Source organism: Camelina sativa, chromosome 7, assembly GCF_030686135.1.
Source record: "Camelina sativa cultivar CO46 ecotype springtype chromosome 7, ASM3068613v1".
Lineage (NCBI taxonomy): Eukaryota > Viridiplantae > Streptophyta > Magnoliopsida > Brassicales > Brassicaceae > Camelina > Camelina sativa.
Genome location: NC_141886.1, coordinates 22,985,491 through 23,003,339, shown reverse-complemented (window position 1 = coordinate 23,003,339; position 17,849 = coordinate 22,985,491). Strand labels below are relative to the sequence as shown.

General features: G+C 35.1%; 2 protein-coding genes and 1 pseudogene across 3 annotated transcripts; 2 read left to right on the top strand and 1 right to left on the bottom strand.

Moving 5' to 3' along the window:
- Window positions 1-364: 364 nt before the first annotated feature.
- Window positions 365-4,161, top strand: LOC104701718 (putative phosphoglucomutase, cytoplasmic 2). Its single transcript, XM_010417458.3, has 18 exons — window positions 365-534; window positions 733-814; window positions 919-974; window positions 1,058-1,171; window positions 1,293-1,355; window positions 1,493-1,612; window positions 1,719-1,819; window positions 1,953-2,012; window positions 2,103-2,202; window positions 2,312-2,472; window positions 2,568-2,663; window positions 2,794-2,857; window positions 2,945-3,026; window positions 3,107-3,285; window positions 3,365-3,441; window positions 3,532-3,664; window positions 3,760-3,876; window positions 3,962-4,161. The coding sequence occupies exons 1-18, from the start codon at window positions 454-456 to the stop codon at window positions 4,031-4,033; spliced, it is 1,758 nt and encodes a 585-aa protein (XP_010415760.1). The 5' UTR covers window positions 365-453; the 3' UTR covers window positions 4,034-4,161.
- Window positions 4,162-6,614: 2,453 nt separating this feature from the next.
- LOC104701717 (21 kDa protein-like) lies at window positions 6,615-7,433 on the bottom strand. Its single transcript, XM_010417456.2, has one exon. The coding sequence runs from the start codon at window positions 7,350-7,352 to the stop codon at window positions 6,747-6,749; it is 606 nt and encodes a 201-aa protein (XP_010415758.1). The 5' UTR covers window positions 7,353-7,433; the 3' UTR covers window positions 6,615-6,746.
- Window positions 7,434-12,810: 5,377 nt separating this feature from the next.
- On the top strand, window positions 12,811-16,571 carry LOC104701716 (endoglucanase 8-like; annotated as a pseudogene). Its single transcript, XR_015560958.1, has 6 exons — window positions 12,811-13,217; window positions 13,750-13,842; window positions 13,934-14,095; window positions 15,478-15,589; window positions 15,769-15,932; window positions 16,065-16,571. The product of XR_015560958.1 is annotated as an endoglucanase 8-like (transcript).
- The last annotated feature ends 1,278 nt before the right edge of the window (window positions 16,572-17,849 follow it).

Here is a 17,849-nt window from a genome sequence, read left to right as displayed (position 1 = left end):
AGAATCCTCACAAGCTGTAGAAAAGAAATCGTACAACTCATCTTTCTCAATTGAACTTCTCACAAGTTTCCCAATGAAATCGAACGAAGCGGAAGACTCAAGAGCAATGCTCTGATACCATATTAATAATCTGATTCACCGGAAAACATATTGGAGAAGACGAAGAAGAAGAGAACCATCAACGGTTCTAACAAACTTTTGTTAACCCAAAAATAAAATGTATCTTACAAAGCTTAATCACATAATACCATCCACATTTTCCTTATATACTAACACTTATTAACCAAACTAATTGTACCAGAGTTAACCGATTGTGAACCAATCAATAACCAGTCCTCATGTATCCTAATAAGCTTCTCGTTCTACTCTCCTTCCTCAGCTCTGTGCTTTTATCATCTTCTTCGTCCTTCACCTTCACCTTCAAGCTTGTTCGATTCTGTGCAGATTTTAAAAATGGTGTCGTTCAAGGTCTCTGTCGTCTCCACTTCGCCTATCGATGGCCAGAAACCTGGAACTTCTGGACTCCGTAAGAAGGTTTGTAGATAGATATTATTAGGAACTGAAGTTAATTTTAGTAAGTTGGTTCAACAATCTGATCCGATCCGATGAGATTTGAATTTTATAGTTTCGTATCATCGAATTTGGAAGATTCCCGAAACTAGATGTTGTACTGATTGCGTCGTTCAATTCTCTCTCTGATGGATTTTGTTATGGTTGGGTCTAATTTGACAGGTGAAAGTGTATAAGCAACCAAATTACTTAGAAAATTTTGTTCAGGCGACGTTTGATGCTCTTACTCCTGATAAAGTTAAAGGTAGATGTTTTGTTGTTTAGGTAAAAAGGTTTTGTTGTTTGTATTTAAGAAGATGACTGCAAGTTTTGATGTAAGAAGGTGTATTTGTTTAATAACTTGTGCAGGTGCCACACTTGTGGTTTCTGGTGATGGTCGTTATTATTCAGAGCAAGCTATTCAGGTAAAAAAAAAGCTTTTACCATTCGTGTAGTTATTCTCAGAAACTTGAAGTCTTGATACAACTTAGATTCCTACGTGGAACAGATTATAGTTAAGATGGCAGCGGCTAATGGTGTTAGACGTGTATGGGTTGGTCAAAATGGTCTGCTATCAACTCCTGCTGTATCAGCTATTATTCGTGAAAGAGTAGGGGCTGATGTGAGATATCTTCCTCTATCCTCTTATACTAGTTATTTTTCTCTTGGGTTGTTGTTGTCTAAGGCCTGAGGTTATGGATGTAATGACGTGATGAGAAACTAAACTGAGTCTTCAATTTCAGGGATCTAAAGCCACAGGAGCATTTATATTAACAGCAAGTCATAATCCTGGTGGTCCTACTGAGGTCAGTTCTGTTTTTTTGTGCCTATTCCCTTCGATACACTCACTTGGTATTCTGTGTGAATCCTTGCATCAGTTTAGTAAAACTATATGTTCGTCTCTCTGAGACCATCTGCTGATTTCCTGCTATTCTATTCACAGGATTTCGGAATTAAGTACAATATGGAAAATGGTGGACAACCTCCAGAATCAGTTACTGATAAGATTTACGAGAACACAAAGACAATCAAGGAGTATCCAATTGCGGAAGATCTACCCAGGGTATCTAACATTTCTGAGTGACCCTCTTATTTGTCCTATCATCTTCTCTTTTTACTTGTATTTTACTAATCATGTTTTTAGTGGTCTTATTAATTGAACGCAACAGGTGGATATTTCTGCTATTGGTATAACCAGCTTTGAGGGACCTGAAGGAAAATTTGACGTTGAAGTCTTTGATTCTGCAGATGACTATGTTAAGTTAATGAAGTAAGTATTTCTATCTTTGTATCTGAGAGAACAAATCATATATTCTAATCCCTCTAGTCTGGTCTATGCCTTAAAAAGAATGGTTCCAGAATTTGCGCTCTCAATGATCTAAAGAATTCTTTCGTCTCTTCAGGTCAATCTTTGACTTTAAATCCATCAAGAAATTGCTATCGTCTCCAAAATTTACGTTCTGGTATGTAGTTTATCAACATCCTTTTTGAGTTTGTTTGCCTGTATAGGCTCCTCCATGTCTTTAATGTTTATTTCTCATCGTTCAATAAAGCTTTGATGCATTGCATGGGGTGGCTGGAGCCTATGCACACCGCATCTTTGTCGAAGAACTAGGTGCACAAGAAAGTTCGTTGTTAAACTGTGTACCAAAGGTATACCTTTTTCTTTCTAATGAGGAGATATGATATTTCCTAAAATGATTACATATACACTTTTAGCAGTGGTGTCTTATGATTTTTGCACAACACAAAACTTGTACAGGAGGACTTTGGAGGAGGTCATCCGGATCCCAATCTTACCTATGCTAAGGAGCTAGTGGCACGCATGGGATTGAGTAAAACTGATGATGCCGGAGTCGAGCCTCCAGAGTTTGGCGCCGCTGCTGATGGTGATGCAGACAGAAACATGATCCTTGGTAAAAGGTAGCAGACTCATGTACTTTTTTCAGTGAGAGCACAGAGATCTAGAGCGGGTATACCACTCTTACCTTTAACCAAAAATTATCTCTTCTCCGCAGGTTTTTTGTAACTCCTTCGGATTCAGTTGCCATAATTGCTGCAAATGCTGTTGCGGCCATACCATACTTCAGGTCTGGTTTGAAAGGTGTTGCTAGGTATGCATTCCGGTTCTTCTTCTTGTTTTTGTTATGGGTCATAGATTGAAAGAGCTGGACTTTGGTGTCATACATTTTGTACAATATTTATTTTCTCATTTAATTCTCAACTTTCACATTTGTGTTTTAGGAGCATGCCAACCTCAGCTGCCCTTGATGTCGTTGCAAAAACTTTAGGTTTGAAGTTCTTTGAGGTACATGTCACTGTGCAGCTTCTCTCTAGCTTCTATCTACTGCAATTACTTAACTTGGTCCGTTTTTCTCATATATCTATCTTCCAGGTTCCAACAGGCTGGAAATTTTTTTGCAATCTTATGGATGCTGGGATGTGCTCTGTATGTGGAGAAGAGAGTTTTGGAACTGGTTAGTGTCTGTTGCTAGATCATCACATGTCTTAAAACTTTAAGAACCGTACACAGCTCACAAACAACCTTTTTCCTCAGGTTCGGATCATATCCGTGAGAAAGATGGGATTTGGGCAGTTCTTGCTTGGTTATCCATACTGGCTCACAAGAACAAGGAAAGCCTTGAAGGGAATGCAAAACTCGTGACGGTTGAAGACATCGTCCGCCAGCACTGGGCTACTTATGGCCGTCACTATTACACTCGATACGACTATGAGGTAAAACTGAAAATTTCGTTATTGGGTTACAAACGAATACCATTTACCATTTACTAATTTCTAAATATTTCATCCATAGAATGTTGACGCAACTGCAGCTAAAGAACTCATGGGGCTCTTGGTTAAGTTACAATCTTCACTTCCTGATGTCAACGAGTATCTCTCGCCACTTCGTTTCAAATCCATTCCTTTTTTATTTGAATGACTTTTCAGACTCCAGACTCATGTTCTTAGATAATTGGTCAGGATTATAAAGGGAATTCATCCGGAAGTGGCAAATGTTGCAAGTGCAGATGAATTCGAGTACAATGATCCAGTAGATGGCTCTGTTTCAAAGCACCAAGGGATCCGATACTTGTTTGAGGATGGATCACGACTTGTAAGTCAATATGTCTAAAATGAATTCATAAACACAGAATCAAGAACTTAATGTAGTAGAAGCTAATCCGGGTCTGTTTCTCTTGTCCATTGAAGGTGTTCCGTCTCTCAGGAACTGGCTCGGAAGGAGCGACAGTAAGGGTCTACATTGAACAGTATGAGAAGGACGCCTCAAAGATTAGCCGAGATTCTCAGGATGCTCTCGCTCCTCTGGTCAGATTCAGATACCTTATCGATCTTTGTCATGTTTGTTAACACCAAACGCTAAACTGTGTTGTTAATGTCTGGTTATTCACAGGTTGATGTTGCTTTAAAGCTGTCAAAATTGCAAGAGTTCACCGGGCGATCATCCCCAACCGTCATTACATAATATTGCTTTCCCAAGATGATGTCTCCGATAAGTACTGTTCTTATAACTTCATTTCGTATGAATTACTCGAGTGATACGATATTATACAAAATTATACGTCTATAATGGAAAATACATTAGGCTCGCAATCACATTCTAGCTTTGTTTCGACTCCCAAAAAGAAAAAGAAAAATGTCACAACATCGGAGCATGTGCGCCAGATGGTAGCAAGAGGAAAAAGCGATCCAACAATAACTGATACCTAATAGCTGTGGGGTGCGGTGTACGCAAATAGATAATGGACCCGAGAGAATGCGATGCCAAACTAGAATATAAATGTTTATTAACTGTATCGTGAACTAGACCAACCAAATATTCCGAGAGGTCTTTTACGCCTGTTAAGTTATTGGTAATACAAAACCGCGAGATTAATTAACCCAGGGAACAAAAACAAGAGATTACAGTATATAACAGAAGTAGGTGCTAGGTTGTATAATCTTTGTTGAAAAAAAAAAAAAAGATGAGCATGGTTCACGGGTTCTTACAGTATTTGGTTTTAAAATCCAAAAGACAAGAAAGGCATCATTACCATCAAAACACTCCTCCCAGTTTAGGCATTCTTCCGTTTTCCTTTCTCCATATTTGTTGTCTTTTACTTGGCTTTTGTCTCAACAATGACAAATGATTTAGCTAACCATCATTTTCCAATATAAAGTTGATTGTTAGCTATGTTACACATTTGGGTATGTCTCTTGGTTCTATCCATATTCAAAGCATCGAGTTTAGTGTAAGATCACCTATCATTCGGTAACAAACCTTTTTTGTAATGATGTTACGTATATATTTTGTAATTTCTGTAAAATTATACTGCCAATTGCCAAATATTGAAAGAGTCCTACAAGAATACTTTAAAAGAATAATCGAAAACGTAACATTTTTATATTAAAAATATATTATATTAGTTACATCAGTGAGGTAGAGTTGGTACGAATATTCTCGTTTATATGGGGTTGACTCATAATCTTAGACCGTCAACTAGTGTTATCATTGCGTTGAATGTAGTTCAAAGTGTGGACTTTCACACCAAAATTGTTCGATTTAGCACAACAGGTTACACATAGTCTCAGACTTATATAAAAGGGTCCAATGTTTAATGATCGAATCCGAGTGTATAAGACGAAGATCTCCGGCCGGCTTAGAAAGCAATGGATCGGATGATATGACATATAAACAAGTCTTAATTAACTATAAATTCCCAAGTGTTTTAGTCTAGTAGATCTATCATATACAAGCTGTACTTATCAGTGTTTAAGAAAGTGTTTTGCGTGTATGCGCTTAGCAAACATCGTAAATAATCATATATATATATATTGGAGATCGAGAGACGTTTTAGGATGCGTTGGGTTTCGTATGTTATTCTGTAGCATGAGAGAAACTCTAGTTGAGTGGCTCTTTGTCCGGATTAGTTAATACTTTACAATAAAATCCATATAATTACAAAATACCAAAATACCAAAGATATTTGAAATAGTTGTATTTTTTTTATTGTACTCCCCTCGTTTATCTCATCCTTTAAATTATACAGTAAAACCTCTATAAATTAATTCTCGGTAAATTAATAATCGCTATAAATTAATAATTTTCTTTGGTCCCAAGTTGGGATAAATGTAATTTTGGACACTATTTGATAATATAATAAGATAATATTTTTTTGAAAATCCTTTATAAATATATGGTCCATCAATAATGTAAATTAATAATTATATAAAATTATCTAAATATATATATATATATATATACACATTACTTTTTATTAGAATTTATTTTTAATATTTTTACTATATAAAAATCTTTGAGTGTTATTTTCAAAACATGATAATTGTTATTTTTCTTGGAATTGATTTTATAAAAATATTCTTATTTTTGATTTTTTTACCAAATTAGGAAAGTCTCTCTATAAATTAATTTATCGAAAAATTAAAACCTCGATAAATTAATAGATTTTCATGGTCTCAATATTATTAATTTATAGAGGTTTTACTGTAGTATTGGACCGTGATAGCGCGTCAACCGAAATATATGATATCTTGTAAAAACCAATTATTACAGATTTATAATATTTTACTACTATTTTCATGTTTGATTTTAATTTTATATACATCGATAATAAAAGGGGCCAAATGATTATATAAGTTTTTTTTTCCTATCCTTAATAGAATTATCTATACTATAGTCCTGTAATACTTGAGTTTATTCGATAGCACCTCCGACAAAATATACTTCAAACCGAGTATATGTAGTGGAGCTACAGCGCATGCATGCAAATTATCAATTATGCGTCGATCGGCTTCTTTATCAATAAATCAAGAAACTTATTTAGACGTAAACATAGATATATATGTTCAATTATTTATTTAATTATCACGTTCTTATAAACGTACTGTAAAATATCTTAGGAAATCCCTAAAACGACAACTGAATTGAAAAAAAATAAACGAAAAGATTTTGCTGATTCTTTTTACATTGTCGTCGTTTTATATTATTTGGAAAGACTGAACTATATTCCAAGTAAATAAAATATTCCGACTCAAAAGTACTATAGTAACAACAAAGGAAAACTCACATTTATTATTACATTTATACTTTTTTTTTATAATTACATTTTTAAACTTTGCAAGTATGATGTTCATATTTTCAAGAAAAAGAAAGACTTGATCGATGACTGAGATATTGATTAATGTATTATTGCCTCGTCGGCATAGCGGTTAACTAAAGCGAGGGCATTGCTGGTCAATTTCTTGACGGCATCGACTCGTGAGCAGACGTCATCTCTGATGGAGTTGTCTTCGTGGACGTCTTTGAACCCGTCCGTACAAGTATATTCGTCAGTGAGAGCTGCGCTAAGCCAAGTTTTGACATTGCTCATCTGGAACCTAAATGATTGGACTGAGCCAGACGGAGAGACAAGCTCTTTCATCTGTTTCATCGAACCTCTCATATCATCGACGGCGTCTTTCAGATTCTCGAAGCAGTCTTTGAGGACGGGGGTTGGGTGCTGGTCGCGGTTGTAAGAGTTTTGGAGGTAAGAGAGAAGGTCGAGAGTGTTGTGGAGAGTGAAGGAGATGGCTACGCGTGCGAGGCGGTTCGAGTCATTTTGGATGGAGTTGGCAAAAGAGGAGAGAGTTGAGAAGCAGAGGTCCGGATATAGTGTGGTGTTGCAGCTCTTACGGATGAAATCGGAGCCGTCAGATGATGGGAGTGGGGGATCAACGGTGAGGATTGGTTGGAGAAGGGATGATAAGAGAAGAATAAAGAGAATATGTCTCATCATTGTTACCATATTGTGTGATGTGTTTGGACTTTTAGATTCATGAGCCTTTCTTTTGGAGTTATTTTATAGGGTTTTTGAAATGACTTATCCGTCATGTTATCTCACTTATTAAATATGAGATTTAATAAGAGCAAAACATTTGGTTCAGTTTGGAGGTGAACCGGAATGTTCTGCCAACAATTTTTCTGCATGCGTGTTTATTTTTTATAAAAACGGTTTAGTCGGTGAAGTGACTTTAGTGGAGTGGTCCGCTCCCTACGAATGTAGTGATTAGGCTAATGGGTCGGTCTGTTGTGGTCCAATGGTTGACAAAAAAACGGTTTAGTTGTTAAATAAATAAAAAATGATTAATAAACAATTTTATTAAGATAGAAATTAATGATATATATTAAAAAATAATTTAGGAGATGTGATAGCTCAACTTAAACTTCTTTAAACAAAATGTAAAGCTATATATATTGCAAATGTTGACAATGGTATTCCAATGAAATTTTTTATATATAACGTATAGTTATTATTCTCTATATAGCCCTAAATTACTGTATTAATCCACTAATATCCCCTATATAATAAAACGGAAGTACACAACATTGTTTTTGTAGACTTTATTATTTTTATAAGTTGGTTACAAATAGGTCATAGATAGGTTATAGATTAAATAATATATTCATTGGTTACAAAAAGGTCATAGATAGGTTATAGATTAAATAATATATTCATTGGTTACAAAATAATAACAGGGCGCAACCTTAATTGTTTCCGAAAATCATGCTAGAGAATATATTCCAAATTGTTAAATGAATTTGTATCATCCCGTACAAACTTTATTTTCGGAAGATTTGTAAGCTACAACACATTCTTTCCAAACATCTAAAAACACAATATTGCAAATTTATTTTCGGCAGATTTGATTGCTATACAACATTGTTAATATACTTTTAAAAGAAAATAAAAATATACACTACAGCATAAAAAAGGAATAAAATCTGCGCAAAATGATCACATCTCCGAGATCTTATTCTGAAATTAAAAATCAAATCTTAACGACAATCTTCCAAACTTTCAATATAAAACATGTAAATCTCCTTTTACCAGAATACATTTCTCATATTCACAAAAATATAAAAATGACAATGGTTTCTCAATTTACAATGCTAAACCGTCTCAAACCCTACAAAAATTCATGGTGTATTAGAGCTAAGATTATGACCCGTGCTAGAGCACCTATTTTGTTAATCTAGAATCATTAACAATATAAAACTTACAAAATAGTATTTTTTTGGGGGATTTTCAAAAATATTCCTTTTCCTATGTCATTTTTTAAAAATACCCTTTCATGTTGGTCATTTTCAAAAATATCCCTTTTCTATGAATAAAATCACTAAATTCTAAACCCTAAACTCCAAATACTAAACTCTAACCCCTCAAAACTATATCCTAAATGTAAAATGATAACCCAAACCTAAAAAAAAAAATTCTAAAAATTAATTTAACACATTGAAATTATGTAAAAGAGGGTAAAAATGAAAATATTCAAATAAGAGGGTATTGTTGAAAAGGGATATCCCAAAAAAGGTATTTTTAACAAATTCTCATCTTTTTTCAAGTTATCATATTTAACATATGATTTTATTGCATAATATTTTATCCAATATAACTTTTAAAAACAATCACATAAATTATATTTTATATAAAAATTACAGTATAAGTAAAACAAATTTCAAGTCTTAATCTAGTTACTTAGTAAACTTATATTTATAACATTTAGATTCATTGAAAAAAAGTAAATTTTAGATTTTTCCTATAAATATTATTACCACGGATATATATGGCAAACAGTAACAATTTTTATGTGACAATAAAAATAATTTGATCATATTATATTACTATGAAACTAATACTTAAATATTCGTTATTCGTTACAAAATATTCGTATACGTTACAAAATATTCAAATGGCGATAAATGACTTGAGTAGCACAACCGAAAACGACGATACCTCGGTTGATTATATAAAGTCTTTGGTCCCTAAAGCCTGAGACATGTCAAGGGCAGATTTCGAAGATAAAGTGCTTGAGGTCCATTCGGATATGCTCTTAGACATAGGCTATGTAGACGAGGTTGTATCGAATCCTTTGATTCACCAGAGATTCCGGTTAAAATGAACATCATTGATCGTCTTAAGGGAGTCATCGCGTGAGCCACTGTTGCCAAGTGCATTGTATATCTATATCCTTATTCTCAACAATAGGGGTCTTAAATCAAAGAAGTTTATATGTGTTCTGGTTGTATGATTGATATAATTATAACTCAAGAAAAAATATCATATGAGAATGTTACTTTATTTGGGCCTTCGTTTAATGTAAGCTAAGAAATAAACGTTGGCTTTGCCATGTTGGGCAGCTTTAGTAAGCCCATAAATATTTCACTTGGCAACAGCGGTGTAAGTGTGTAACACATGATCCAAGCAGAGCAGTAATAGCACAACCGCTATGAGAGACAATTGAATCAAATTAGTGTGTGTAATGGACATAGCAGACGGGATAAATAGTGCATAACAAGAAGTGAAACAATAGTTCAATGTTAGTTATAAAATGTGTAGTACGGGTCATCAATTTGTTAGCAATTTGATTGGCAGAGATACCTATTTTTTTCTACTAGAATTGTTTCGGTCAATAACACTATAATCTTTAACTAAAAACTTGAACTACAATAAAACAAAACATGACCGCACTTAACTTTACCACAATCATGTTTGCTGCCTAATTACGACCGCCTTTTGTTACAGCAATATTGCTTTTGTACATTTTTGTCTGCATGTGTTTTATTTTGACACAAAGGCATAATAATTATGTTGCATTGAAGACTTAGATAGTGAATGAGAACGTACAATGTACCCCATAATATTAGGAGCTTCGACGTGTTAAACGCCATTAAGTTCCCATTCAACAATTTAAATGCAAGACAACAAAGTTCCTAAAGTTGTTGAATCAAATATTCCCAAACAAATACAATGATATACTTTTAACTTAGTTACATATACTACTTTAATACTAAGTTACTGCCTGATAAACATAAATAAAACCATGAGAATACAAAATTTAGAGGTGAATAATTAACGCATTGGTTGTTTACGTTAATTACTATGGCCCCAAGAATACTAATCAGATTGGCCTGAATTCACGGATTATAAAGACATGTGGGTATCATAATAATCCTTGGTCACTTTTTCTCTTCTCTTCCCTTCTTTCTTTTGGCAAAATAATTTTGCTTGAGAAGAGAAATATAGTATAATTGTAGTGTAAACAAATAAACAAAAATGTTTGCAAAGAGTTACGTGGCTTACTGATACAGCGAGGAGGATCACATGCGTCAGATCACTATTTACAACAATCCTTTATTAGGCTCATGTATTAGTCAACCTCATAAAACAGTTCGTACCCATTAATCATCACCACCATTTCGCATTGTTAGAGATAATTCCAGCAAAAACGGCGTCGGATAAGGGTTTTTTGGCCTTTCGTGTTTTACATTTTGGGTGCAATAGCATAATTATCATTTGAAACCGTACTATCCGGAGATTAAAAATTTGGATTAAGGACGGATGATTCATTCATTACTCGGACATATGTCGTTTTGTTATTAAAAAAATGTACGTACTGATAAATTCATGTTAATGATTCTATGATTTTCCAGCTATCTTGTTTAATTATTAACGACGATTAATTGGAGTTACTAGCAATTGTATATGAGTCACATAATGATTAGCATTTTCATGTGCCATGCATGAGGCTACTCTCTTTCTTTATTCCAATTTATATTCCATCCGAATTTTTTAAAATGATAAACTAACAGTCTACATTAGTCTATGCTTTGATCTATCTCTAGATTAACCGTTGCCAACACAAAACAATCTCACGATTTTGACGTAATCATCTCATCAGTTTTTCACCATAACACCAAACTCTCAGTCCATCTCTTAATCTTATAACCTATATGTGGGAAAATAATGTTTTCTAGCCTCCTGCATATTCAATACAAGATCATACGTCAAACCAAAACATATGCAAATCTTAATAGACTTTTGAATCGACATGTGCTTTAATAATGTTTCTGACTAGATATTCTTACCTTAAGCACCATTGCCTTAAGCCTCATTGAAAATAAGTTATTGATTGTGTGTTTGAATCATAATGTTTGTTCACAAAGTTTTCTTCATGATAGAGGTTATATAGAAGCACAAAGAACCGAAAAAGGAAATGTATACTCATCAAACTAAATGGCATTTCCATAAAAATCAAAAAGAATACAATAAACTTTTTTGAAAATACTATATAATAATTTTCACACTCGAATCAAACCAAATGCAAGATGTCTTGTCTATCACATGAGTAAGTGGATTACAGATTTCAATCCACAGAATTTGGATCTTAGCTAAAAATTTATTAAGTTACTATATACATCGATCGAGTTTTTAAAGAGGTTTCATAATCACAAGTTCACAACCACAAGATTTGTTTCAAAATAAGCTATTGAAACGAGTAATAAAACAACAACAGAGAAAATTCACAAATGAGAGAAATCTTTTTCTAATTGTAGGTCCAATAAAGCCTAAATTAATGGGAAACCAAAAATCAAATGTCAATAGTGATTTACTAATTATGCCTTGGTTAAAAAGAGGAAAAATAAAGCAAAAAAAATTAATCACAAAACTCCAAAATCACCTAATTTAGATCACAACACGTGTCGCTTGCCAATACGACGGTGTGTCACATGGTAAAAAAAATCGTTAAAACTCAACTTTATTTTTTTTGTCTTTCTTCATAATACATATCACAGATTTCAACTTTTGTTTGTTTCGATTCTCTCTCACACCGTACCGACGGCGTACCACTCCTCCCACACCGTTCTCATTAAACTCTCTCAAACCCTAAAACCCGAACCCGGTTATTCAAATACCCGGTCAAGGCACATTTCGCCTCGGAATCCAAAAACCCCATACCCGATCTAACATGGAGCTACGACCAATTACAAAATCCCACGTGGTGATCATTCATTGGTTCTAATTCTGGAATCCAAGAGGACCTTTTCTAGTATAAAGAGCCCCCCCTTTGGTCCTCCTCTCTCTCTCTCACTCACTACTAAACAAACACACAAAAAACAGAGTAAAGAATGGCGCGAAAATCCCTAATTTTCCCGGTGATTTTGCTCGCCGTTCTTCTCTTTTCACCGCCGATTCACTCCGCCGGTCACGATTACCGCGACGCTCTACGCAAAAGCATCCTCTTCTTCGAAGGCCAGCGTTCCGGTAAACTCCCTCCAGATCAACGTCTCAAATGGCGCCGTGACTCTGCTTTACGCGACGGTTCCTCCGCCGGAGTAAGTACTCTTACCTACATTTCTCAAAACATCTCTCTTCCCCGACGACGTTTTTCTCACTTTTTCTCTCTCTCTCTCTCTCTCTTAAGGTTGATTTATCCGGTGGTTACTACGACGCCGGAGACAACGTCAAGTTCGGTTTCCCGATGGCTTTCACGACGACGATGCTTTCATGGAGTATAATAGATTTCGGCAAAACAATGGGACCTAGCTAAGAAACGCCGTCAAAGCCGTTAAATGGGGAACGGACTACCTCCTAAAAGCGACGGCGATTCCCGGAGTCGTCTTCGTCCAAGTCGGAGACGCTTACTCCGATCACAACTGTTGGGAAAGGCCTGAAGATATGGACACGCTTCGTTCCGTTTACAAAATCGATAGAGCTCACCCTGGCTCTGACGTCGCCGGTGAAACCGCAGCCGCTTTGGCCGCAGCTTCAATCGTTTTTAGGAAACGCAATCCTGCTTACTCCAGACGTTTACTAGACCGGGCTACACGGGTACGTTACGGTTCAACTCTTGAACCATTGCATTGATTGTGGTTATTTAACTTTTTTTAATTATTACTAATATGATGTAATTGATAAAGTGCTTAGTAATTAGTAGTATAATATAGTCAAAGACTACTGTGGCCGTTCAAGCAAAATTTTTATTATTATTCTCTTTGTTTTTTTTTCCTTTAATAAATACAGTTTATTTTTTTTTTCCATTTTGACATCCTTTAATATAAATACAGGTTAAATAATTACAAGTTTTCAATTTTAATCGATTATTCTTTGCTTGTGAAAGAAGAGATTCTTTTTTTTTTTCATAATGTTGAGTACTTTATTTTTGCTGATGATTGGTCCATTTATATGATTCGTTTTAGTAATTTTGACTTTTTTTTTAGTATAGTTCTTACGTAAATGTACGTTTGAGTAAAATATTTGATCTTACGTAGAGAAGATATATAGTATCAATAATTCACGGGACTTGGAATATAAATGTTTTGTTGATTTGATTTGTTGTTGTAATGTGAAAACGTGGGAGCAGGTATTCGCGTTTGCTAACAGATATCGCGGCGCGTACAGTAACAGTCTATACCACGCGGTGTGTCCTTTCTACTGTGATTTCAACGGTTACCAGGTAAAAGTTTTTTACTATTTTACCCATTTTAATATCAGCCGTGGGATAATGATAAATTCTTGATTTTGACGTTTTTGAACATCTGGTGCAGGATGAGTTACTATGGGGTGCGGCGTGGCTGCACAAAGCCTCGAGGAAACGAGCGTACAGAGAATTCATTGTGAAGAATGAGGTGATTCTTAAGGCTGGAGATACAATTAATGAGTTTGGTTGGGACAATAAGCACGCTGGGATTAATGTCTTAATCTCCAAGGTATAATTAACCCATTCTTTTATTATTCCATCTCGTTTGTGGTCAACCACTGCATGGTTTTTGGTGCGCATTGATTGATTGTTTGGTTTATAATTCCATCATAAGTGTCAAGATTTTGGTGTGGTGTTAGCGAGGTTTTAGGGAAAGAGTGGTGTTTTTTTGTTTGTTTTGGAATTCTTTTTTCGGTGTGTTGTTTGGTTGCAAGGGGACTACTAAAGAATTAAATTAACATAGGTAGAGAGAGATGTGTCTGGTTATCACGTGTTTGTGGCACGACTTTTGATCATATAATTGGAAGTGGGGTTCACATTACAATTATGACCTATCTAGTTATATTTTGGTCTTCCATATGCTTCATTTATCTTGAACAAAACCGGCTTTAGATTTTGATGTGTGAACCAATCGAGTCTTTTTAAACAACTAGGTTCATGCTACGGTCGTGTTTTATATAAAAAAGTGATGTGGGATATTTTAATTAAGAGAAGATAGAATAGGGAGGTAGATGATTGGAACTTACACATGATGAATAATGGGAATTAGCCAATTAGAAATGGTCATGTGATGTGGGAGCTAAAATCTTAAGGTAAGACTTACCTCATTGGACATTCCCCTTTTTTTTGTCCAGTGTGTGCTCAACATGCCTCCTAGATTTGGCATCATATAATTTTTAATAGTATAACCTTACCAAATGGTAGCCAGAGACTCACATGGCCCCATGATCCATGACTACTTGACTAGTGAATGGATAAAAAGTTTGTATATTATATAATATAGAAACTTGATAATCAAATGTAGGTAGGTGAAATGTATACAGTATGGATTTTGTGCCCTTTCCTGTTGGAAGGAGTTTGCATGTGGTGTATCACATGAGTAAACCTCCTATTTGTGGTTTTGGATATAGAGTATTAAAAAAACTAAGGTATATAGCAACATTATTATTAGTATCAGAGTATCAGGCTCAAGCCTATTGGGTCAAGTGGGGACAGTAAAAAAAGAGAGAAGGGTAAAAAAGTCTTTGGTTACTGTTACAAAGCATGTGCCTCAAAACTCAAAAGGCTGTGAAAAAAAAGAAAAAAAGAAAGAAAGTGTCATGTCCTCCCTTACCAGTTCCCATTGTGCTGCAAAAGCCTAAGTGGGTTTTATTGTTTTGTCATTTCTCAACGGTATCTTTTGCTTCCGCAAAAATTGATTTGTCAAGGAGTCAAGACCCTTTCATCATCTCAGTTTTTCACATGGCGCTCTGTGTTTTTTTTTTTTTTCATTACTTCTGTCCAATCCTTGATCTTTCTTTGTTATTATATACTGTATTTAGCTTTGACCATATCCCAAAACCGTGATCTTTATATAAAGTTTCTTTTTTTGTCTTGTTGTTTTGAAAACAGGAAGTGCTAATGGGAAAAGCAGAGTATTTTGAGTCTTTCAAGCAAAACGCAGATGGGTTTATTTGTTCTATATTGCCTGGAATCTCTCACCCTCAAGTCCAATACTCTCGAGGTAAAGAAAATACAAAAAAAAAAAAACCCATCATTTTTTCCTAATATCAAAGTACTTTTCCCACTTCACGTGATTTTTTTTACTTTTGTCTTTTCCTCTCAAAATGTTCAAACTTTTTGTAATGTTTTTATCTTTAATTAATTAGTAGTAATCTGATATATTTTGTCTTATATACACAGGAGGGCTACTAGTGAAGACTGGAGGGAGTAACATGCAGCATGTAACATCACTATCTTTCCTCCTATTGGCTTACTCCAATTATCTGAGCCATGCCAAAAAGGTTGTGCCTTGTGGCGAATTAACTGCCTCCCCATCTCTCCTCCGCCAAGTCGCCAAGCGTCAGGTAATGGTCCCAATTTTTTCAGACCAAAACAAAAATAACATCTAGATAGCCGTTTTTGCTCTTTGGGACCAGATCGATCAAGAAACACATACATAGCCGTTTGTTTAATGTTGTGTGTGAAAATGTGAACAGGTGGATTACATTCTAGGAGACAACCCGATGGGACTGTCTTACATGGTTGGATACGGTCAAAAGTTTCCACGTAGGATTCACCACCGTGGCAGCTCGGTTCCTTCGGTTTCAGCTCATCCAAGCCATATAGGATGCAAGGAAGGCTCTCGCTATTTCCTCAGCCCAAATGCTAACCCAAACCTTCTGGTTGGTGCCGTTGTTGGTGGACCTAATGTCACTGACGCTTTTCCCGACTCGAGACCTTACTTCCAGCAGTCTGAGCCCACGACTTACATCAACGCACCACTCGTCGGCCTTCTCGGTTACTTCTCAAGCCATTCTTCTTGGCGATGAGCGATGATCTTATTAGTTATATCTCTCCTTTAGAGGTGTGCTGGAAAACTTGAGGCCACCCTAAACCCCTTTTTTTATTTATGTTATTGCCACTCTTTATTTTCTACTACTTAACCAACTGTATTGTAAGCCCGTAATTAGTGAAGAAGAGAAAGAGTTGTCTTGGTGTCTAAACTTATCTTGGCAGTCATTACTTTTATGCATATAGACGAGACGACCATTGAATAGAGTCAGTAGAACAGTTGATACGAACCACCTAAACATAAAAAGTTGAAAACGCTAAATTGTCTTAATTCAAGCGCTAAATTGTCTTATTTCAAACGTTAATTTGAGAAAGCATATGTTCTGATTTTTATAACAGCTACCCACAAGGGAGGTCCATATACTATTATCAGCCCAAAAAAATAGAGGCCCATGCTGTGTGATTTTTTTTTTTTTTTTTTGGCCAAGTACCAACCTTTATGAGTATAGTGTGGTCTGAATTAAAAAGTCAAGAGATGCTGAATTATTCTGAATTTGGATGTTCTTGTTATAGCATCACTTTGCCTTATATAGCTCAGAGTTAGTTTTGCATATGATTTAGGTTGTTGTATTTGCCCATGAGACCAAGTAGTCTATATCACTGTGCTACATGTAGATAGGTCATTAAATACTTGGACCGAAACAATGCAGCTTCTTAAGTTGTCTATGCTGTTTTTTTTAATTTGAAATATATGAGATGTTTGTACAAATCAGGACATTAACTCCGCTTATGGCCCGGCATGGAACTGCATCATTAGAACCAGCTTCGGCTCATATTTTACTCGGCCTCTTCCCTTGGTGGATTCTTATATTTTCATATGGACAAGGTTTACGTTATTCTCTTCAAGACCGCAATGTACTAATCTACAAGCCCACATTTTGTTTCCATGATGGCTTCTTTCGATGATGATGAAAAGCTATCCTCTTAAGTCTTAAATACCACAGACCCCTAGGTTATAAAAATATGTAACATCTTTAACTAAGTTTGGGCCAAAGGAGGCCTTCAAGAGAGTGGGTGGAGTGAAGCCGTTTGGCCTTCTAACTTTAGGGGAATAGCAATATCTGCAAAACCTTTTTAAGCTTTCAAAAGTTGACAGGGAATTATTTTTGTTTTTAAGTTTTTTTTGGTGAGTTTTGAAAAATGAGTTCCTTATTAATTTTATTTCAGGTGTTATGTTGTTTGTTCGAAATTGAATACTATTATATTGTTTAATATTTCATTTGATGAAACATTTATTCCAATAGGAAAAAACAAAATAAATATCTTTCAAAACCATTATAAAACTTGAGAGTTATCTACTACTTTATAATCTTATGATATTCAAACTGTTAAGGCAAATTATTTTAACGGTTAATTATAATTTAAAAAATTGGCACAGTATCCTTGATATTTCATAATCGACTCTGATTCTTCTAAATTTTGTTTGTTTT